At 58.1% G+C, this 21,918-nt stretch overlaps 1 protein-coding gene across 5 annotated transcripts in view; it reads left to right on the top strand.

The window, feature by feature from the left end:
* CTBP2 (C-terminal binding protein 2) overlaps positions 1-21,918 on the top strand; it is a 164,145-nt gene extending 142,227 nt beyond the window's left edge. For 4 of the 5 annotated variants that reach the window (XM_079899732.1, XM_079899729.1, XM_079899731.1 and 1 more), the window contains 8 exons: positions 8,134-8,288; positions 8,648-8,792; positions 13,674-13,880; positions 17,414-17,628; positions 18,104-18,234; positions 18,760-18,887; positions 19,314-19,431; positions 21,338-21,918. In XM_079899732.1, the coding sequence (XP_079755858.1) occupies positions 8,151-8,288; positions 8,648-8,792; positions 13,674-13,880; positions 17,414-17,628; positions 18,104-18,234; positions 18,760-18,887; positions 19,314-19,431; positions 21,338-21,518 (1,263 nt within the window). In that variant the 5' untranslated portion in view covers positions 8,134-8,150 and the 3' untranslated portion in view covers positions 21,519-21,918. Of the gene's footprint in view, positions 1-8,133; positions 8,289-8,647; positions 8,793-13,673; positions 13,881-17,413; positions 17,629-18,103; positions 18,244-18,759; positions 18,888-19,313; positions 19,432-21,337 lie in introns of all 5 variants that reach the window. The other variant, XM_079899728.1, reaches the window with a different exon arrangement.

The raw sequence follows: 21,918 nt of genomic DNA on the forward strand, positions 1-21,918 counted from the left end.
CAAACCCAGGCACCTGCCACAGAGCCGAGCCCCCCTCTGGGGTCCCTGTCCCCTTCCTCTCCAGAAGTCCACCCTTCTCAGCAGAACAGAGGGCTGTCCCGGAGTGACTGAGGAGGTCTGCGGTCTGCTCCTGGCTGTGGGGACCTTGCGTCCTTCCCCTGGGGCCTCCCTATGTCTCCCTGCTTCTTCCCATGCTCACAGTATTGGTGGAATGTGTGGAACATTGACCTTCACCTTCCTTTACCCATTCCAAGAGGAGGTTGAGCGCACTTAATTAAGCTTGGCCAGCAGATGTCAGCTAGCCTTGCAGGGCAGCCCTCAGGGCATTGTGGTCAACAGGGACTCTGAGGCCCAGAGTGCTGGGATCAATTAGTGATGCCTGCCATGAGCGCAGAAGAAGAGTGGTTGTGTATCTGCATCCGTTGTCCAGGTTTGCTTTACTTCCTCCTCTTCCTCAGCCCTGAACACACCAAGGTTCATCATGGCCGTTCAGCTCCAGCCTGCATTGAATTTCAGGATGTTCCGATTTCACCTGGACTGTATTAGACAAGTTGATTTCCACATCTCGGCCCTGACTGAAACGGACTTCACGCTGATTCTGTTTTAATTTTAATTTAATTTTATTTTTTGGCTGTGCCGCGTGGTTTGTGAGATCTTAGTTCCCTGACCAGGGATTGAACCTGGGCCCCCGACAGTGAAAGTGCGGAGTCCTAACCACTGGACCGCCGGAGTATTCCCTCATGTTCCAGATTTGAAGTACCTTTTGAGGAGAGCTGTTTCTTCCATAAGCCAGATTCCCTGTGTGTTTAGAGGTCCCTGAGGGAGCATCCACGTCTGGTTCCTCTTTGGGTCCCTAGAACCAGGCCAGGCTCTCACATGTCAGAGCTTGGAGGTAAGGAATTGGGAAGGAATGAGGATGGATGGGGTCTCAGGGTCCACTTGGAGAGGGCAGCCTCGGCCTACACAGCTGACGAGCAGCTGGAAGCCCGTGGGCCGACGTCCACTTCAGTAACTGCCCTTTACTTCCGCCCTGGCCAGGAAGCACGCTGTGATTCTATCAGGTCCTAAAGCCAGAAACTGCTCTGGGTCCTCAGCCTCCGGGCTGGAGGTACACTGTTCCTTGGTCATCACCTCCATCCCGAGACGTTTCTGCCCAAGATCCTGGGCCAGCAAGAAAAGGCTCAGTCCCCCTCGGGCCAGGCAGGGCACAGGCAGGAGGACACCTCCTGGAGCGGGGAGCTATTGGATGCAAAACAAGACGTGAAAAGCGAGGCAACCTGAGAAAAATCGGGTTCTCTGCTGTGCGGGGAGAGCATATCTGCACTTGACCGAGTTTTTAAAACCAAACTGCGGCCTGGCCACATCCCAGATTGGCCCGGAGGTGTGGGAGGGAAGTGGACGCAGCTCTCTCGGCATGGGAGAGCTGCCCAGGGACACCGCAGAGAGGATAGTTTGTCAAATGAAAAGGCAGATAGCAGTGTGGGAACAAAGATGAGATTTCCAACGGTAACTGCATTTTTTTTTTTAACCTTAAAATAGTGCCACGCTTAGCACACATTTTTTTTTAAATATCTTTATTGGAGTTTAATTGCTTTACAATGGTGTGTTAGTTTCTGCTGTATAACAAAGCCACTCAGCTATACATATACATATATCCCCATATCCCTTCCCTCTTGCGTCTCCCTCCCTCCCACCCTCCCTATCCCACCCCTCTAGGTGGTCACAAAGCACCGAGCTGATCTCCCTGTGCCATGCGGCTGCTTCCCACTAGCTATCTGTTTTACATTTGGTAGTGTATATATGTCCATGCCACTCTCTCACTTCGTCCCAGCTTCCTCTTCCCCCCGCCCCGCACCCCGTGTCCTCACGTCCGTTCTCTACATCTCCCTCTTTATTCCTGCCCTGCCACTAGGTTCATCAGTAGTTTTTTTAAGATTCCACATGTGTGTGAGCAGCACACATCTTAGGGTGAATCACTGCCTTGCGGCCGCTCTCTAGACCACGCGTTCCCCTTCACCTGCTCACATCGTCCCTCCTGTGAAAGGCGAGGGGAGCTGCTGTGGGGTGGGCACCTCCCCGGGGTGTCTGGGACAGTCGTTGCCTTCCCTCACTTTGCAGAACTGCTTTCTGAATCAACTCCAGCCAACTGCAGAACATTTGTTGTTGACAGTTTAGAGCAGTTTTTACAACATGGATAAACATGTTTACAAAGCAAGGGAGATGTCTCACCCCAACATGAGGCTCCGCAGCCTCCTTTCCCAGGCGGGATTCTGCCACCGCAGGCCCTGGGTGGTTGGGTAGACCCCTCAACACAGCCACGTTTCCGAGTTGAAAGCCGAGTCTCAGACAGGGGCTCATTTATGTCCCAAGGTCAGCATCTGGTTCCCGGTTTGGCCCCAGTCACGAGTTGCAGCTCTAGGTCATGGAAATGCAAGCCTGTGAAATATGCCGCTTATCGGACCCTAGATCTGGTTCTGTGTCTGGCCTTCTGGGGATCAGACTGCTGAGCCCAGCCAGTAAGGGTTGAGCTGTGCTGCTTTGCAGGAAGTGGCCTTTGAATTGGGGGAGCAGCTGCGTTCGAGGGGAAGCTGTTCTTTGGGTGGCAGGAGACACGAGCAGACCCTTGGGAAGTGGTTCAGGCTAGAGGGCTGCCGCTGCGGGCCTGGTGTGTCCTTCCCTGCCCACTCCGGACCACACCGGGCCTTGTGTGGCTGCGTCTCCTTCTCCCCGCGTGGCCGCCTGCACGTGAGGATGGGCGCTGGGCACGCTGCCTTCCAGGCCACCGCGCTGGTCCTGGGAGCTGAGAATCCGTTTGATTGATTGCGTCCAGAGCCTCGTGCTGAGTGTGCCGGGCAGTTCGCCGTTTGTCTCAGGTCTTCCTAAGGCCTGCACGGCTCTCCCATCTGTGGACCTTTCCAGGTACTTGTTCTGGCGTCAGCTGTCCAGACGACTGGTGCCGCCCAGAGGATCCTGGCAGCTGCCTTTGGGCAGCAGTGAAGATCTTTGGGTGGACTTGGGCTGTGTGGTGGGAGGTCCTTTTCCCTCAGTGGTCCCAGCCCCAGGTGTGTGTCCTTTGGGGGCCTCAAGGGGTAGTCCCGCTGTACTTGGCCAGCCCCGGTCAGGTGAGCAAGGAGGTGACCCTGCACAGGTGTGGCCATCCGTACATGTGACCGTCATCACAGCCAGCCTAGCATGGGGGTTTCGAGGCTGCTGTGGTGTTGGGATGCTTCATAAAATCTGGTCCATTGTTAAAAGAGGGCTCTCTGGGGACTTCCCTGGCAGTCTAGTAGTTAAGACTTTGCCTTCCAATGCGCAGGGGGTGCCGGTTCGATCCCTGGTCAGCGAGCTAAGATCCCACATGTCTCGTGGCCAAAAACCCAAAACATAAAAACAGAAGCAATATTGTAACACATTCAATAAAGACTTCAAAAATGGTCCACATCAAAAAAATCTTAAAAACAAAAACCCACAAAAAACCAAAGAGGCCTTTCTGCCTGCTGGGTCAGTCAGTTATTGCAGACGCTTCCCCTTGGCGTAAAACTGCTCAGTAACTGAAATCTGAAAGCAGCAAAATCATGTCCCTGAGACAGTTCGGTTCTTGAGTTGCAAGCAACGGAAACCGACTCAGACCTGAGAAAACGACGCATGGTTCTGTAGGAAGGATGTCAGCTGAACTCACACGGTGTCCAGAAAGGCCAGAAAATGGGTCTCAGAAACACCACAGGGCAGCTTTGCGTGGCAGGAGTGCGTCATCCCTTTTAGCCAACAGCAGCCCTTGCAGCCTGTGTCGCCCAGGGAAGGAGCAGTTCCAAGACGGAATCTGCTGCTGTTATCCAGATAAGGTGGCATCAAGGCTGGGTGGCCAAAAAGTTACCGAAGTCCTCCCTGGGGCCCACCCCTTTCCACCTTGGAATTCATGAGGCCTTTGCACTTGGCATTCACTGGACCGCTGGCCACTCTTAACAAAACTCCGGCATCTCAGCCCGGCATCGTCTTTGTTTTCCACTGAGTGTGTCTAATTGCACAATTATTTGTGTGCAGCTGCAGCTCTAAGCAATACCAGGTCCGGGGCAGACGTCAGAGCTGGCCTGGAGCTGGGGCTCTGCGTCCCTGCTTGTGCCAAAGGGAGCCTGAAACCAGCAAGTAATTGACACCAGGGGAGTCGGCTGAGCTCTCTGCCCTGCAAAGTTAATGCTGGACAAGTTGTTGAAAGCAGTGCACTGGCACACTTTCCTAGGTGTGTCTAGTTGCAGCTGGAATTATTCTGAAATGGATAGACCGAGTTCATCAACGGAAAGGGGACTGTAGAAAGGGAACGGTCATTTTGACTACAGGGCCACCAGGACCCTCTGGCCCTCATTGGCAGGTGTTTCCTCGGACTCTGCGGGGTCCCTGGTGCTGTTTGAGGCAGTTCTCCTTGTTCCCTTAGCTGGTCTCCTTGACTGTAAAATGGGAATAAGATCAGCGTTGTGTGATTCTTACCAGCCTTGGAGTCTGTGGGGCTTGTTTCTTGGGGTCCTGGCAGTGTCTAGTAGTTGGCAGCCTCGCTTTTGATCACAGACTCGTTTTTTATGACTTCTCATTAAACGTTGTGCCTTGCTTTTCTCCCCTAAATTCCCTTGACCGTAGAGGAAATAGGGCTTCTCCCTCCAGCCTGAGAGCCAGCCCCTGAGTTGGTACCCCATTTTCCATAGTCTCTGAAAGGGTCATTTGCCATCTTAATACCTACAGCTCTTAATGCATAACGTGTCAGTTCTGTTCTAATACACTAAAATGTTTTCAAATTGTTAGAAGCACTGAAGGATGTTGATTAACGTGAGGCGAGATAAAAAGTCGAATTGCAAGTTCATCTTCCCAGCATTTCCTGGGGTCTTCTGGGTACCTCTGTCCCCGACTCCAGCAAGACGGTAGGGACAGAGGGTGCTGGGCACGGTGGCTTGAAAGTAATTGGATTCCAAGGTGTGCAGGTGGCTGAGTCCCTTCTGGAACTGAAGGAGCATGTATATACGGTATGGCCTCTTTCTTTGTAGAAGCAGACCTCGGCAGTGACCTGGCTAAGCTGTCTCTCATCCTCAGGGCTGGGGGTCTCACGGGGTCCCCATAAAGCCCGATCCTCAGCAGCCCCACGCTATAGTCCCTGCACCTCATGCAAAACACCTGTGAATCTCGCTCACTCCCACCACCCACCGAGCTGTCCCCACTCAGCATCCTTCCCCAGCCTGAGCACCTCTGAGCAGCGTGATACCCGTTGTTTCTCCATCTCCTGCCTTACCATAAAGAGCTTGCAGCCGGTATCCAAGCCTCAGGCCTCAGGCACCTTGGCGTCTTGTGGACCAGCCTCAGCTGCATTCTGCATGCCCAGCCTGAACGAGGGCAAAGGGTGGGTTTCACCAAAGAGAAAGGCGACCCAAGTCGGGGAGGGAGGCGATCGCTAGGCAACCCGGAGTTTGTTTCCCAGGTAACGGGATGCATGCATTGATGCTGTGGATGGACATGTTGTGGTGACGGCCGCTCAGCCTCTCCAGACGCCTGCCTTGTGCCCACTGTCGTTTTCCCATGTGGTTGCTTTTTAATTAACAACTCGGATTTCCAGTCGTGATCATGAACTTTAGAAACGTTGTCTGATTAACCCTCCTGCCAGCAACCCCCAGGGTGAAGTCAGGGTGGTGTCACCCTGTGGGAGGGGCAGCCCGGGGCAAGTGAGCACATCTGCTCATGGTGTCCTGCAGGGGCCCCACCTTGGGCTCCGTAGGAGGTGTGTGGGGCGGGGGCAGAATCCGGAGGGGGAGAAAGGGTCCTTGGGGTGTGGTCATCTCACTTGACCGAGAGGGCAGGCGTAGGAGCTTTAGTGCGTCGACCCCGAGTTGGCACCAGCCGCCCCACCTTCCTGCTGCTTCCTCCGGTGACGTACTTTCCACCTTGTGCCTCCATTTCCTCTTCTTGGAGGGGGACGGTGGTGCTGTCTCAAGGGTGAAGTGAGAAGGTGGGACCCGTGCAAAATTACTGCTCCCCCCTTCTCCCTCCGTGGGGTCTCCGGGGCTCCTGTCTGAAGCTGTCAGCCTTGGTTTTTGGGGGAACCTTCTCCTCCTGTGCACACAGCACCTCAGCTCTTGTGGACCTGTCGGGCAAAGCAGGATGCTAGCAGGGCGCTTGCCAGCCCCCCAGCAGCCTGCCAGCCTTGGTGCCTGTGCCCCGCCTGCTGTGTGAGTTGAGGGCTGGTTAGGATGTGGGGTAGGGGATCCCTGTTCCCACTCACGACAGAGAATGTTGAGGCTCAGCTTCACTTGGGGATCCAGGTCCTGAGGCGGCAGTGGGGCTTTGGCTGTCACTTGCGGGCTGGGAGGGCCCATGAGCACTTGCGAGGCCCAGCCTGGGGCCGCCCAGAGGTGGCCTGCCCGCCCCCGGTTGCCCCAGCCTGTTCTACTGAGGCCAGGACAAAAGCCTCTTCTCTGCTCCGCATTCAAAGAGATGCTTGTCCCCCGATGCTGCAGCTGTGGCGTGGGAGCGCGCCGTCTGGGGCGGCAGTCGTGCGGCCATGCGGCACTGAGTGCGGGCTCCAGTGGCACTGTGGCCACAGCACCAGACCGGGGGGCTCCTCTTTCAGCATCTAGCCCAAGCGTGTGGCTGACTGGGTCCCGAGCCCTGGTGGCTGAGGAGGTGCCCCACCCAGTCTCAGGGCTGCCACGTGGGGAGCCCTCCTTGCCAGCCGTTCTGAGCTGGGAGGCAGAGGTCCCGCAGATGAGCGTGCCGGCGGCTCCCGCTTTGGCCTACAGGAGCGCGCTCAAGCCTAGTGGCCAAGGTGGCCCCCAGAGGAGAGGATAAGTAGATTCCCTGTGTGGGGAAGGAGACACAACGGGCTGAGCCGGGCCTGGTGCAGTGGCCACGATCAGAGTTTATCTGAACACCTGAAAACCTCCCGTGCATGGAAAGCTGTCTTCTTGTGACTTGTGCTCTGTTACATCAGACACTTGTGATTTGATGAGAAAACGGGAGGTGCCCTGTCCCGGCCACCTCAGTGCTGCGGTTTCTCCCGAAGCCCAGGGGTGTTTCTCCCGAAGCCCAGGGCGGGGGGGTCACGGTGATTCAACATGGGGGCCAAACTCCAAGGCCTTCCCGTGTGAACTTGAAAGGAATGGTTTAGTGGAGGAGGAATTGCCCTGGGCTGGTGCGTGTGCCGCTCGTGTGCCCCTTGTGACGGGTCCCCACGGCGGAGGGCGGACACTCCTCCCTCGTCTGGGTTGGAGGCGCTGCAGCTGCGCTGGGCTGGAGAGCCAGCACTTAGGCAGCGTGTAGGGAGGCCCACCCCCGGCCTTTCCCCACCGAGCTATGGGGTCGAGCATCCTTTGTCTCCATCAGAAGCACCGAGACGTGAGACGGCTCTGGCTGGTCCAGGCTGCCGGCAAACCATGCTTACTCTCTGGTCCTTTGAGAAATTCCGTTTGGTCTTTTGAGTCCCCGGCAAGCTGCTTGGCCTCACACGCACACCTTCTCTAGCATCTTGGACTGGCTTCCTCTCCTCACCTGGCCCAGGTGAGAGGACCCCTGAGCCGTGCCCAGGGCGCCTGTCCCCCCAGGGGTCTCCTCCAGGAAGCTCCCATGGGATGCTGGTGCCTCAGTTGTCCCGTTTCATTTTGGACCCTCTGGTGCCTGTGCGGAAGGGCAGTGGGAACAGGGAGGCACAGCGGAGGGAGGGGCCGAGAGGTGGAGCCTGCTCCAGCCTGGGGAGCCGTGGGCCAGGCCCCGCCTGTGTCCCAAAGGCCTCTGGGCCTTGGTGGTCTAGGGGCACACAGGTGGTGCTGTCCGTGGTGGCAGAGGCAGGTGTGGGCCTGACCGGGTCCCTGGGCCCGAGTTCCATGTGGCGGTAGAGCTTGCGCCGCAGCGCTGCCTGTTAGCTCCATGTGTGCTCGCGGATGGAGGCATCTCAGCTCCTGCGGCGAGGGAGCCGCACAGATGTTGCCGCTCAGTCTCCTTGGCTTGTCCCAGCATCCTCCCCGGAGGGGGAGGCACACGGACGGTGGGGTGCGGTACCTCACTGGGAAGCACGGCCGGTGCGGGAGGCCCGGCCCCTTGCTGCGCTGTGCTGCCCCGGCCGCTTCCCTAACCCACCCCTCTCGTCCTGTCCCCACCTCCCAGGTATCCGCCCCCAGATCATGAACGGCCCCCTGCACCCGCGCCCCCTGGTGGCGCTGCTCGACGGCAGAGACTGCACCGTGGAGATGCCCATCCTGAAGGACCTGGCCACCGTGGCCTTCTGTGACGCACAGTCCACACAGGAGATCCACGAGAAGGTGGGTCCCCTCCTCACCCCGCCCGCCGGTCTGGTCCCCCAGGTCGGGTGGCAGCAGCTGGCATTCCGCGAGCAAGTGCTTGGTGCCGCTGCTGCCCTGATGGCCCCCGCCTTTCCACCCTCAGGTCCCCGCTCGCCAGTCCCTATCACCTCCGTGGGCCTCCCTGACCACGCCTCCACTCCCCCCACTCCCCTGGCGTCACTGAGCAGGCCCCCGAGCACAGCCGGGGTGCCCTCGCCTGCGGGAAGCTGTCAACACCCAGGCCGCGTCCTAGCTGGCTGTTTTCCCGCTGGAATCCTCTGTTGCGTGTTCAAGGGCAATGGGGGCCTCCAACCTGTGCTCTGCTCACCCCGTCACAGGTTTTAAATGAGGCTGTCGGCGCCATGATGTACCACACCATCACCCTCACCAGGGAGGACCTGGAGAAGTTCAAGGCCCTGAGAGTGATCGTGCGGATAGGCAGCGGCTACGACAACGTCGACATCAAGGCTGCAGGCGAGCTCGGTAAGTGCCTGGCGGGTGCCCAGTGAGTGCCCAGTGAGTGTGTGCTGGGGCAGAGGCAGCAGAGCACACAGTGCCTGCTTCCAGCTGGAGGAAGGGGGTTGGTTTCAAAGGGAACCGAGCCAGGCACGCCTCCGAATACACAGGTAGAAGCGTCCTGCTGGGTTCAGAGCCCTCACCTTGGGACCTGCGGGGCTGGGCCAGGCTGTGTCGCTTGGGAAGGATGCTGAGCCAGACCAGCCCCAGGCCCTTCCCTGCAGAGGGGACAGTGAGTTGCCGCACCTCTGTGTCGGTTGGCCAGGACCCATCAACCTGAAATGAACTTGTGCTGGGTGCACAGCTCAGGGTTTCTGGGTCTCCTCCAATCCTGGGATGGTGCTGTCTCCCCAAGGGCTGCTGTCCACACAGGAACCTTCCTAGGTCAGGGCCAGTGCAGGTGGACCACTGCACAGCCCCTCCTGCCCATCCCTTGCCATTAGGGGTTTCCAGAGAAGAGCAGAGGCAGCAGATGGACACCCAAAGGCGGGGCTCCTGGCCACTTTCCAGACCCCGGGCCGCAGGCGCCCTGAGGCGGGGAGGCTTGGCGTGGCGGCCTCCCTGTCCCGGCACCTGGCGTGGGCTCTGAGTGTGTGGACCGTTTGCAGAGGCTCAAGGGGCCACGCTTTGACAGCAGGAGTCCCCAGGCTGCCCTGCTGTCTTAGGAGGGGCCAGAAGGGTCCTTCTAGACTAGCCCCTCTCTGGTGACTGTCCTGGTGTTTTTGAAACATGCCGGCCCTGCAGCCAGTGTGTGGGGCTGTGATCTGCCTGGTGCCCTGCAGCCATGAGGCTGAGAAGGGGTACCTCAAAACAGTCAGGAACCCAGGCCTTTATGCCCCTGCCTGCTCCCGCCCCAAGCCAGCCTCTCAGCCCCACGGAGCCAGTGCTCCAAAGGCAGGCCCAGTGTGTGCAGTGCCCTGCCTGGGCAGCTCAGCACCGTACCTGACTGTGAACACCCACAAGCATGTGGTGTGACGGTTCCGGCCGCAGCCCAGGGCACCCCAGTGGGCTGCAGCCTTCCCCCCACCCCTTGAGGTCCTAGCCTGGGGGCTTGAGTGAGGGCTGCGGATTTGTTTTAGCAGTTAGTTCCCCTGCTTGCATCGGGGCTGCACCCAGTTCCTGAACCACAGGGTAAGTCTTGTTGGGTGCGCGTGGCGGCGGGCGGGGGGCGGGGGCAGGCCTCAGGGGGCCTGTTCTGAGTAGCGCTGGGTCTGGTCTGATTCTTCGTGATGGTGCCGGGCTGCTCTGCAGAGCGGCGGGTGGCCTGGGAGTTGTGGCTACGGCAGGTTGGGCTCGCCTCCCAGGTGAAGCCCACGGATAAGGCAGGAGGTGGTCGTTGCCCCGCAGGTGCTGTTCTAACCCTCCCCTGTCCCGAGTGGGGTGCTGTGCAGTGGTGGTTCAGAAGATTGATCCCGGTTTTTCTGGGTCACCCCTGGCTGGTCTCCATCGTCTCACCCCCTTCCTTGGGGGGGGGGGTCGCTTGACCCTGTACAAGAGGAGAAGGGGTTATGACAGCGGTGGCTTCCCACGTGCACCCCAAGCCTTTGCTTCCACCTCAGCATCACTCTGAGCCCCTCTCTGTCGCCACGGAGAACCTTGGGAGGATGCGAGTCTTCAGAAGCGTGTCTACTGTAAACTCAAATTCTCCAGTTTTCCCTGGCACTGAGAGGAATGTTTTTTGAAAACAAATGTTCTTTGTGCTCTTGATAGAGCTGAAATCTCAAGTTCGAGCCGTGACAGAGAATGTGGCTCGACACCTGGGGGGGCTCGCGATCCTTTCCCTTCACCTACCTCCCGTCTCTGCAGCATCTGCCCCTCGTGACACCGCCACCCGCAATGTGTGTGACGTTGGGCTTCCTTGCCAGGACCCGGCCACCTCTCTCGGGGGGCCAGGGAAGGGGGGATGCGGGGGGAGATGGGATTGGAGGTGCCCGCGAGGGAACGTCCCATCTCCGCAGTTGTAGAAGCTGCCTCGCGGGCAGACTCGGGACCCGGGTGGGGCGGCCGTGTCCCCAGAGTCCCCCCCAGAGGCCCGCCGGGGGCCTGCGATGTTAAAAGATGTGAACGGCATGTCCGCGGTGGCCTTTTCGTTGATCCTGGTCCAGTTTGATAAGGGAGCTGCTTCGGGGACATCTGCTGGGCCGTTTTGAAGGCAGTTTTCAAATGTGGGCTCTGCAGAAGGAAAATGGGCCCCTGTCCAGCCGTCCTTTGTCTCCAAATGCACTTCACAGCTCATTCGGTCAGCTGACCTGTAATGAGGACAGAAGAGCAGGTGGCTCAGGTCTCTGCCCCTCCTGATGACGTCCGGGCCCACGGCGTGTGTTCCTGGGAGGGCAGCTCCCCTCCAGCATTCCCTGGAGCCCCGTCCTGAAGGCTTCGGGGCCCAGGGCACCTCGCCTCCGGCCCTGACATGATGGGCGAGGTGCTTCCTGTTCAGAGCAGGGAGGGGCTGTGGGCCGCCGGCCGCAGGCGAGGACAGCACCTGGGCAAGTAGAGGGGTCCTCCCCATCTGTAGTGTCACCCCAAGATCCAGGAGGAAGCAGTGGGAAGTTGGAAGGTTGTTGGAGAGAGCTAGGGCCCAGACTGAGCGCCGCGCACTGTCAGTCCGTGAGCCTTTCTGGCCAAGCTCGTTAATCTGGCGTCCAGCCTGGTCCAGTTCAGAAGGCATTAGAGCAAAGAGCAAAAGCGTCAGCTGAGGGGAAAAGCAGCTCAGCTCTTGGGCTCGGACTTCGGGTCCACGGGGGCTGCAGCCTTGCTCTGTGGGTGCCAGCAGCTTGTCCTCATGGCATTTGGAGAATCACCCTTAAGGTATGAAGAACAGATTAGGAGTTTCCCCTCAAGAGGGTGGTCAGGGCTATAGAGTTTCAGCCATCAGGGCAGGACGTCTCAGGGGATGCCAGCAGCACCTCCTCCCAGGCCTTGGGGCACCCCAAGCCCATGTATCCGCTTTCCCAGGCCTTGGGGCACCCCAAGCCCATGTATCCGCTTTCCCAGACCTTGGTCTTGGGCTCTCCACACAGGCACAAGAGCCAAGGAGCTAAATTTCAAAGTTCTAGTGCGAAGGCGGAGACAAGGCCCCACTGCGGTCCCTCGTCCCCTGGGCGGGCTGGTGCGGTGCTTTATCTCTCGTGGACGCACAGATTCTCTCCTCCAACCTCATCACATCTCGTCCCACTTCCCAGGGTGCAGGGGGGCCCCTGGGCCTGGGCAGTGGCTGCGTCTGCAGCAGAAGGTCCACACTGGGCTGTTCTGCTGCTGGACCTTCCCCCTGGGCTTCAGGCAGAACAGATCAAGCCCCACGAGGAATGGAAATTGTCCCAGCTGCCAAAAGATTTTCTTATACCACTGGCATCTGCCTCCGTCTATCCAGACTGTAGTAATCCTGACTTCTAGTCTAGCCGCAGATCCTGTGCTTGGTCATTTCAAATGAAGTGGGTGCTGCAAGACGACTGACTTGCAGCTCGTGGAAGGTTTGTCAGCCTGGATCTCAAAACCTCATCCCCTGGCAGGTGGGGCAGCACATGGATGCTTTCACCCTGGGGGCTGTGTGTCCTCCAAGGGGTCACTGAGACCCTGGGCCTCAGGGCAGCCCTCGTGGGGTGGCGACACAGCTGCTGGGAAGGGGTGCTCCACGCGTTTGGTCCTGGTTTCTGTCCGGTGGAGCTGCAGGTGCTCTCTGCCCAGGCTCCTGACCCGAGAAGATAGAGGAATGCAGGCGCCTTACAGGTGGCCTGGCCCTGCATCCCTGGCTGTGACTCCGGGGGTCCCAAAAGGGACGTTTTGAGCTGGGCCAGCATATGCTCCCTGGACACCTACGTCCCTCCTTGGAAAGTGGCTGGACTGGCAGACCCCGGGCCTCACCAGGGGAACGGGGCTGGACCCAGGCCCGCTGGCCCTCTGTGTGCCTGCCCCTCCCACATCTGGCAAACATTCTTCCCCAAAACACCCTCCCACTGAGGAAGGTCAGTGCCAGGGCCCTTCCTGCCTGAGACTTGGGGCAGTTCTCCCTGCAGTCCTCAGCTGCCGGCCTCCTGGTGCTGGGAAACGCTAGCCCTTCATCTCTATTCCTCACACACAGTCTGAGGGATCATCTTCACCAGCTGCTCTCAGCCCTGAAAGCTCTTTCAGAAAGCAGGGCGGGCACCTGTCTGCTCTGTTGTCTTTCTGTCAGAGCGGGAGGGTGACTAGGGTCCACTGAGCAAATGTGGGGCTGGATTCAGACATCAGCTCCATCCTGTCCCAGCCCACGGGCCTGGAAGGTGTTAACTTTCTAATTCTTCTGTCTTGCCTTTAAAAAAAAAAAAGAAGAAGTAATATGTTCATTGCATTAGACTCTTAAAATACCATAAAACAAAAGGCCGCTCTCCATTACCCCAGCCCCGGCCTGGGGGGAGGATCCAGGAGGTTGCATTGCAAAGAGCCTCTGGTTTCCTGGATCCCAGAGACCATCAGGAGGGGGCCCTACACGCTAGCTTCCTGGCGCTGGACGGGGATGGTGGACGGAGCTGGACCACCACTCGCTTCCCAGGGACGTGGGGCCTGGAAGCACTGGGTGGGCCGGACATGGGGTCAGCAGGGGGCTGGGGGGTGAGCCAAGCCCCGGACAGAAGTCCTCCTGGGACGGCTACGGGGCTGGAGGTCCCTGGGCCTCAGAGCCAGACGGTCTGTGTCCTCTAGGTGACAAGCAGGCCTCAGAGACCCACACCTGCCCGGGGCCACACACATAGTCCGTGGCTGAATGGGCCACCTTTGCCACCCCTGCCCCTCAGCTGGGTGGACTGGGAGCCCTGGCGCTTCCCCACAGAACTTGGGGTTCTCATCCCAGCGCCTGGCTCTTGTCGTTTCCAGGGATCGCCGTATGCAACATCCCGTCCGCGGCAGTGGAAGAGACGGCCGACTCCACCATCTGCCACATTCTGAACCTGTACCGGCGGAACACGTGGCTGTACCAGGCGCTGCGGGAAGGCACGCGGGTGCAGAGCGTCGAGCAGATCCGGGAGGTTGCCTCGGGGGCAGCCCGCATCCGCGGGGAGACGCTGGGCCTCATTGGCTTCGGTACGTGCGCCTGCTCCACAGGGACCACCTGGGGGAGGCAGGCCTGGCCCTGGAAGTCGGGGTACGCTGCAGCTGTGCCTGTGGGAGGAGCTCTCTTGGGCCGGAGGAAGGCCCTTGCCCTTGCCCTTCGCCGAGCTGCCTGGGGTGGGAGGTCAGAGGTCAAGACTGACCAGGGAACTCGCCCAGAGGTAAGATCTGGGCTGCTTCTGGAAGAATGGGTCTGACGTCGGCGGGAGGGCGCCCCCAGGAAGGCGCCGTGCTCCCTAACTGCCCTGGGTAGAGGGTGAGGAGCTGGTGGCTGAGTGGAGACCCAGGCAGTGGGCAAGGCCCACCTGCAGGCGCCAGGCGGGGGTGGCAGTGGAGTCGCTGAAGGATTTTTGCGCCAGAAGGTGGCGGGGTCAGGTCAGCAGCTTGGAAAGCTCCCCCAAGAGAGGGGGCATGGTAAGGCCTCCCTCTGCGGTGACACGGTGGGCGGCCCTGGGAGCGCCTGGGGCAGGTTCCTCAGGAGGAGGTGCGCCGCGGTGGAAAGCAGCCTGGCTGCCACAGCTGTTGGCAGCACTGGGCCCCAAGTCGAGCCCCGACTCGGCAAACAGGAGCCGACCGGGCGGGTGGGCTTGCTCGTTGCTCACCGGCTCTGCGACCTCGAGGACAGAGCTCGACCTCTCTGCGTCAGTTTCTGATCTGTCAATTGGGAACGAGTGTTAGCAACACGGTTGCTGCCTGGAAGCACACGGGTGTGTTGTGACTGCAGGGCTTGGCTTCCAGAAGGCCCCCCAAGCTGCCGGTCAGCCGTCAGCTTGGAGCTCTGTGTTTCCGAATAACTGAGGGCAGGACCTCTGGGACGGCCACAGTGCCTCCTTGTGCCGCAAGTTCCTGTCCAGGAGGCCCGGGTACCGGCTGGAACAAGTAGAAGGAGCTGGGCTTCTTCCAGGAGCGTACATCTTTCCAGCACCCGGGTGTGGGTGCTAAGAGCCCAGGTTTCAGGGGTGATCACACTCAGGGAGCTAATCCTTTCGCCAAACAGTCTGTCTTCATTTTTCTGGAGTGGAAGATACAATATGACTCAAATGCCGGTGCTCTGTGAGCCGCAGCGCCCTCTGCTGGTGCCCGCGGGGCTTCCCACCGCTCTGGGAAGTGGGTCTTGGAGACGGTTCTTAGAACAACGTGCATTCTTAAGCCGACGCACAGGCCTCAGGTGGGCTCCGGCCAGGGTGCAGAGCCTCACCTTGCGAGTGGCCCGGCCACGTGGTAGACCACTTGTTTCCAGGGCGTCTGACCGCAGCCATCCCAGCAAGTTCTTACGGGGGACGTTTCTTCGGCTGTACCCTTTGCCATCCATCTTTTGAAGGTCGGTCCCGTGAACTCCAGCCCTGTTTACTCAAGACCGTAAGCCAAGCACTGCCACAGTCCCGGAGCCCCCCTGCACACTAGGTTTTTCCTTGCTACCTTTCCTGGTCTCTCTGGAGCCTCCCAGAACTGTAGGCAGAGCTGAGGCAGGAGGCGGCATGGTCATACGCGGCCTCACGCCTCTGCTGCCGCCCTGACTGTTTGGGGCTGAAAGCCTCCGCCTGCCTAAGAGTCGGCCGAGAAGCAGCAGCAGAGCCCGGAGTGTGGAGCAAGTTCCTCCAAACCCAGTTCATGCCGCCGCGCAGGGGCCTGGACGGGGCGCTGTCGTGAGCTTGACCCCAGCCCGGGCTGGTGGTGGGTACTGCTCCAGGCCAGCCTCCGAGTTGGGAATAAGCATGAAAAATCTGAAGGGAAAGCGTGCCAACAGTGACAGTATTTTTATTTTATGTTTTTGTTTGTTTTTTGGTTTGCTTATTTTGCGGTACGTGGGCCTCTCCCGTTGCAGGGCACAGGCTCCAGACGCACAGGCTCAGCGGCCATAGCTCACGGGCCCAGCCGCTCCCCAGCATGTGGGATCCTCCCGGACCGGGGCACGAACCCGTGTCCCCTGCATCGGCAGGCGGACTCTCAACCACTGCACCACCAGGGAAGCCCTATTTTGTCTTTTTAAGGCCAAGGCAATTAGGTTCTCCTCTCTGAGGCTGGGTTTTGATCAAGTCAGTAAGACTATTTATCATCAGGTCTTGCAAAATTTAGTCAGGAAAACCCCATGGCTGAAGTAGAGCCAGTGGAAAGATGAGGGTTCGTGAATTTATGAAAAGCAGAGCCATGGGGAAGGCTCTGGTGACCGGCCGTGACTCCGCCCCGGGCACTGCCGCCGGGACCCCATCTCCTGTGAAAGTGTGTTAGGACGCGGGGGGGAAGGAGGGCAGCTAAAGGCCGGCAAAGCGGGGGTGGCGGGTGTGCTGGCGTTGGCCGTGAGCCCCAGCCGCCGCGTGGTGGGGGCGCTTGGTTCCGAACCTCGGGTACGTCAGAGGGGGGTCTTCGGGTCACTGCTGCCCTTCCCGCCCCTGCCGTCGTGCTGGCTCCTCTGCAGTGTGGCTGTACTTCCTGGCTCGCCGTGTCCAAGTGGTGACACTGAAGAGGGATGGCACGAGGGGTGTGACCACGGGCGACCCCGCAGCTGTCCCTCCTGATCAGAACGGCCTTATCAGAGCTTTGCCTCCAGACCATGGCGGTGGTGGATCTGCCGCCCATTTGGATTGCAGTTTCAGCAGGAGGCGGTGGCGGTCCGCCACCCCACTGCCCTCCCACGGGCTTCCCTTCTTCCTCCTGCACATTTGAGTAATGGTTTTCGAGCCAGATTTATTCTGTGCTCTCCCCAAATCAGCTCCTCCAGGTATCATTCACACCATTTTGTGTTCAAGCTGAAAACTGCTCTGGGAAGCAAGAGGTGCCGTCTATGGGGGTCAGCGGGTTTGCGCAAATGACGGCCACTCAGGAGTCAGGGAAGCCTTCGCGTCCTGTTAGGCGACGTTGCTGTCTAACTTGCTGGAGGCCTGACCCACGCTCCACGTGTGCTCAGAGCCCCACCTCTCAACCAGAGCACTTCCCCACATCCATCGGTGCTCAGGCCAGACTGCAGTGGTCAGTTTCGATCACTGTTCATGAGCAAACCTGGTGGCAATTACACAAGAGAACAGTCCCTGTTCGACACTGAGTACAATAAAGAGATGAAGCTCAGGTTAAGAAGCCCACTATATCAGCAAACAAGTAGGGGAAAGAGAAATACGAAGGAGATGATATCGGTGATGGTTGGGAGCTGGCACGTGGAGTTCCCTAGATTGTTCTCTCTAGTTATGTCTATGTTTGAAAATGTGCCTAATAGGAACCTGAAAACAAAACAACTACTCTGGTAGCAAGTACAGGTGATAAGCGCTGCCCTGCTCACCCAGAAGCGTTGGCCCGGCTCCGGCCCCAGTGACCTGGGGAGAAGTGCTGGCCTCAGGTGGCACCAAGCCCTGGGCGTTCGGTTCTCCCAGCACCACCACAGACTGGGTCCAACTGCCAGAAGTGCTGGAGGCAGCAGAGCTGCGGCTGGGCACCACGCAAGGTCCCCGCCTCGGGACGAGCGTCGGCAGGAGGCGCGGGGGCCTCGCTCACCTGGACGCTCTCTTTCTGCACAGGTCGCACGGGGCAGGCGGTTGCCGTTCGAGCCAAGGCCTTTGGATTCAGCGTCATATTTTATGACCCCTACTTGCAGGATGGGATAGAGCGGTCCCTGGGCGTGCAGAGGGTCTACACCCTGCAGGACTTACTGTATCAGAGCGACTGCGTCTCCTTGCACTGTAATCTCAACGAACATAACCACCACCTCATCAATGACTTTACTATAAAGCAGGTAAATTGAAATAAATGGTCTCAGACCCTGGAAACGTCTGTCAAAACCAAAGGGGGAATGGGAAACGGTCCAGTGGACACACCAGTGAGCGGAGAAGAAAGTCCCCCGAGGCATCAGCAAGGAGCTGGGCGGGGCCCCCTCCGTGAGATGGGCCGTGGTGAGCGGGGAGGGGCAGGACCCGGCCCAGGACCCAGCTCTGACCAGGCCTGGCCTCCAAGACAGCCAGTTGACAGGTCATGGCTCCCGCTGCCCCAGCTTGCAGCCCTCTCTCTCGGGGTCAGCGGGAGCGGCCCCCCCGGCCCCCCGCTGTCACCGAGGCTCTGCGCTCCCTTCCCCCGCAGCCGCTGCGCGCGCATCAAACACCCAGACCCACTACCATCCACTGCCGCGGCTCCCTTCTTCAAACCTGGGTGCAGGCTCCTCCCAAGGCGGCAGCGGCGGCACCCGTTTACCAGCTTTTCCCTCCCCCTCGCAGATGAGGCAAGGAGCATTCCTAGTGAACGCGGCCCGCGGCGGACTGGTGGATGAGAAAGCCTTAGCCCAAGCCCTCAAGGAAGGCAGGATACGAGGGGCGGCCCTCGACGTGCACGAATCGGAGCCTTTCAGGCAGGTTTGGTAGCTCAGGGCTCGCACAGGAACTCGCAGGAGCCCCACTGTGACCTCGGGGCAGCTTCCCAGACGGGTCCTGGGTGGGCACCTGGAGACCAGGTTTACAGCCTCTGCTCTTCTAAGGTCTGTGCTGTATTCTCACCAAGTATAAAAGGGCCAGAAGTTCCCCCAAAGATGATCAGAAAGGGGACAGGCAGGAAGACAAATGGCGGTGAAGAGCAGGCTTTCCCCGTACTCTGGATTGCTCTGGTTGGAGGCAGGCTAGTCGGCCCTCCCTAGAATTGTCCCTTCTTTCCGAGTCCCTCGTGATGCCTGACGCTAATTAGTTTTATGAGTATGTTCTTACACTCCCAACCCTTAGGAAACAGACTGCAGAATCCCCCCCCCCCCCCAGCCCCGTGGTTTTATCTGTGTGGCTACCATTCCACACGGCCAAGGGCTCCCTTTTGAGGAGCAGGGCGGGGAGTGAGAGTGACGTGCGTTGTTTTCCTCATCTGCTGTGTTTTTTGTATACTCATCTAGCTTTGCTCAGGGTCCCCTGAAGGACGCACCGAATCTCATTTGTACACCCCACACGGCCTGGTACAGTGAGCAAGCCTCCCTGGAGATGAGGGAGGCGGCCGCCACCGAGATCCGCCGGGCCATCACAGGTGAGCCCTCCGCCACGCTGGCCGCCTCCGATCCCAGTGACGGACACGCGGAAGGGGGCGTGGGGCTTTGCTGCTGGCAGAGGTGGTCTCTAGGCATCAAGTTGAAGAAATTCGGAATGAGTTGGGCCCCGTTTCTTTCAGGGGAAACCAATTCCCTTTTGTATTAGCCAGTGCAAGTCTCGCAAACCTGGAAGGGGAGGGAGCCCCAGGGGGAGCCGTGGGCAGCTCCCTTCTGTTTGGCTGGAGCCCAGTGTGGTTCAGGCCCTGGAACAAGTCATATGTTGTGGAAATACAAGGGCCGGCCCTTCCTATCAAAGAGTAAGAGACTTGCATTGTAGCTTGTCCCCGCATAACAGAGAAGTATAACATTTAAGTCACTGTGACCTTGAAAAATACATATGATTACTTTTAATCATCTTATTCCAGGTCGCATCCCAGAGAGCTTAAGAAACTGTGTGAACAAGGAATTCTTTGTCACAACAGCTCCCTGGTCAGTAATAGATCAGCAAGCAATTCATCCAGAGCTCAATGGTGCCACATACAGGTGAGGAGAGGAATGGGCTGAGCCCTGCTCCCTGGGGGAGGGCGGAGACGGGGGACCTGGGGACGTTAAGCCAACCTGAGCGCTAGTAAGAATTACACTGTCCCCTCCTCTCAGTTCTTCCATTCCTCATTTCCGTGGAACAAACATAGTTTGGGGACAGAGCCGAGAATTGGAATTCCTATTTTAAAGGGGGTGCGGGGTACGGGTGGGTTGTGCATTCCCCAGCGGGTCTGAATCACTGTTCATTCCGAAGCCACTTGAAAACCAGAGGGTTTCTAGGTGAAAAGGTACAGAAAAGGTCATCAAGGAAGAGGGCCTGATTTTGTTTTCTAACTTGAACTTTCTGTCCAAGGAGAGCATTCTGGCCAAAGCCCAGTCCATTTGACGGGGGGGGGGGGGGGGGGGGGGGGGGGGGTGTCGTCTTTGTTTCTCCGTGAAGCAGGAAGTTTGACCCCAGGGGCACGTGACAGTGACAGAGTTTGGGTGGGACTGAGGCAAGAGAGCCTGCACTGGGGACACGAGCCAGGACCCTTGGAAGGGACCAGGGGTTTTGTCTGTGGTAGTTTTCCATGGTTCTCTTCCCCCAGCATGGCCGGTTGCAGGGAAATAGCTCCTCCCCCATAAAGGAGAGAAGCTGCAGCGTGGAATGCCAGAAGGGACCTTTTGTTCTGCTTACTCTGACCCAGGACTGCCCCACCTTGGCAGCCCTGGCCCCCACCCGCTAGAAGCCGATAGCACCTCCCACTCCCAACGGTGACAACTAAAAACGCCCCCCAGACACTGCCCGAGATCCCTGGTTTTGAACCACTGCTCTAGGGGGCGATTAGATACAGTCTGTGTAAAAGGACCCATACATGGAAGCTCCTATCTGGGCAAGGAAGCCCAGCGGTTTCTTCCCAAGTCACGTGGCTTTGTTTGCACGCAGCACGTTCTATTAAAGGCCCACTTGCGTTTTACCCTCATAAGCATTTTCAAGCATCACTTGGGCCCAGCCCAGCACCAGACTGGATTCCCCTGTTTGTCCATGTTGGTGGCCTACCCTTTAAGGGCCACGTCCTAATTATTCCTCTAGACAGAGCAAGGCTCCTTGGCCCCTTGGAAAACTGCTTGTGCTGGAGGGTTGCAGCTCACAGGGTCCTGTTCATCAGAGTCCTCCTGGACAGTCCCTGACCAGCGTCACTGTAACAGGCCGAGACCCCGTCCCCTTTACCGCAAGTGTGAAGGGTTTGATAACTTGGAGAGGAAGACTAATTCTAAAGCCCCTGCTTCATAAGTATGTTTTGTCCTCAGTGTTTAAATACACGGGTCACACCTGTGCATAATGTCCATGTGCTCGGGCGTGCGCGCGCACACAGCCATTCCTGTGCCTGCAGGATAAGATGAGGCCACGTTCAGGTGCCCTCCAGGTACCCTCAGAGGGCAGGCATCCTGCCCATCACCAGCTCACCATCTCCCCTGCTGCTGCCCTGTCCCCACCCACATCTCAGGTTACGGGAGCCGGTAACTAACCAGCCTAGGAAGTCACACTTCGCAAGCGTACTTCATGCCCTCTGTTAGGAAATCATTAAAGCCTTTGATATAACTGATGAACACTTTCTAACGCAGCCGGAAAACTTGGAATTTATTTTGTCCAAAACGTTTTACAAATGCGACACGGTTTCCCCACACACGATTAATTAGTATAGTCTATTGCTGTTGCCTAAAAGCTACAAAATTAGTGCTTTGATTGGACTAACTAGGCTTTGTTGTTTATGAATTAGATGTCCATGTTTAACTTTACCATGTAGACTTCTCCTTGCTTTGGAGGTAGGAGGTATGACAACCCATCCCATAAACAGAGCAAGAGCTTGGCAGCTTCTGGGGCCTGAACTTAACCGGCCCTTTCTCTTGTGCCCGCCCTCCCTAGATACCCGCCAGGCATCGTGGGCGTGGCTCCGGGAGGACTTCCTGCAGCCATGGAAGGGATCATCCCCGGAGGCATCCCGGTAACCCACAACCTCCCCACGGTGGCACACCCTTCCCAAGCTCCCTCTCCCAACCAGCCCACAAAACACGGGGACAGTCGAGAGCACCCCAACGAGCAATAGCAGAGAGTGACGGAAGGTAACCATTCAGATACACCTGGGACCAAGAGACAGTGAAAAATAGATGAACTAAGAGAAAAGGAATCTGACAGTCTTTTTAACTGATTCTGGACATACGCATCATTGACGTTGCAGTGTTAAAACTACAAAGGAGCTCGAAGCCGAGACGTGGGAAAACTGAAGATGTCGTCTGCTTGTGGAAGCGCTGAAAAAGACTAGGACGTGATTTATTAACGACCAACTTCTGTTATTGTGTGTTAAGTTTTTCATCTGTGCATCAAATCACAAAGAATAAATAGATCTTTTTCCTTTATCAGTCCCTTGGACACAGCAGGTCCTGAACACCTTGCTCTAGAATGTTGCATCAGGAGTTCCAAACATCAAAATAAAAAATATTAAGAGG

Source organism: Stenella coeruleoalba (genome assembly GCF_951394435.1).
Source record: "Stenella coeruleoalba genome assembly, chromosome: 16".
Taxonomy (NCBI): domain Eukaryota; kingdom Metazoa; phylum Chordata; class Mammalia; order Artiodactyla; family Delphinidae; genus Stenella; species Stenella coeruleoalba.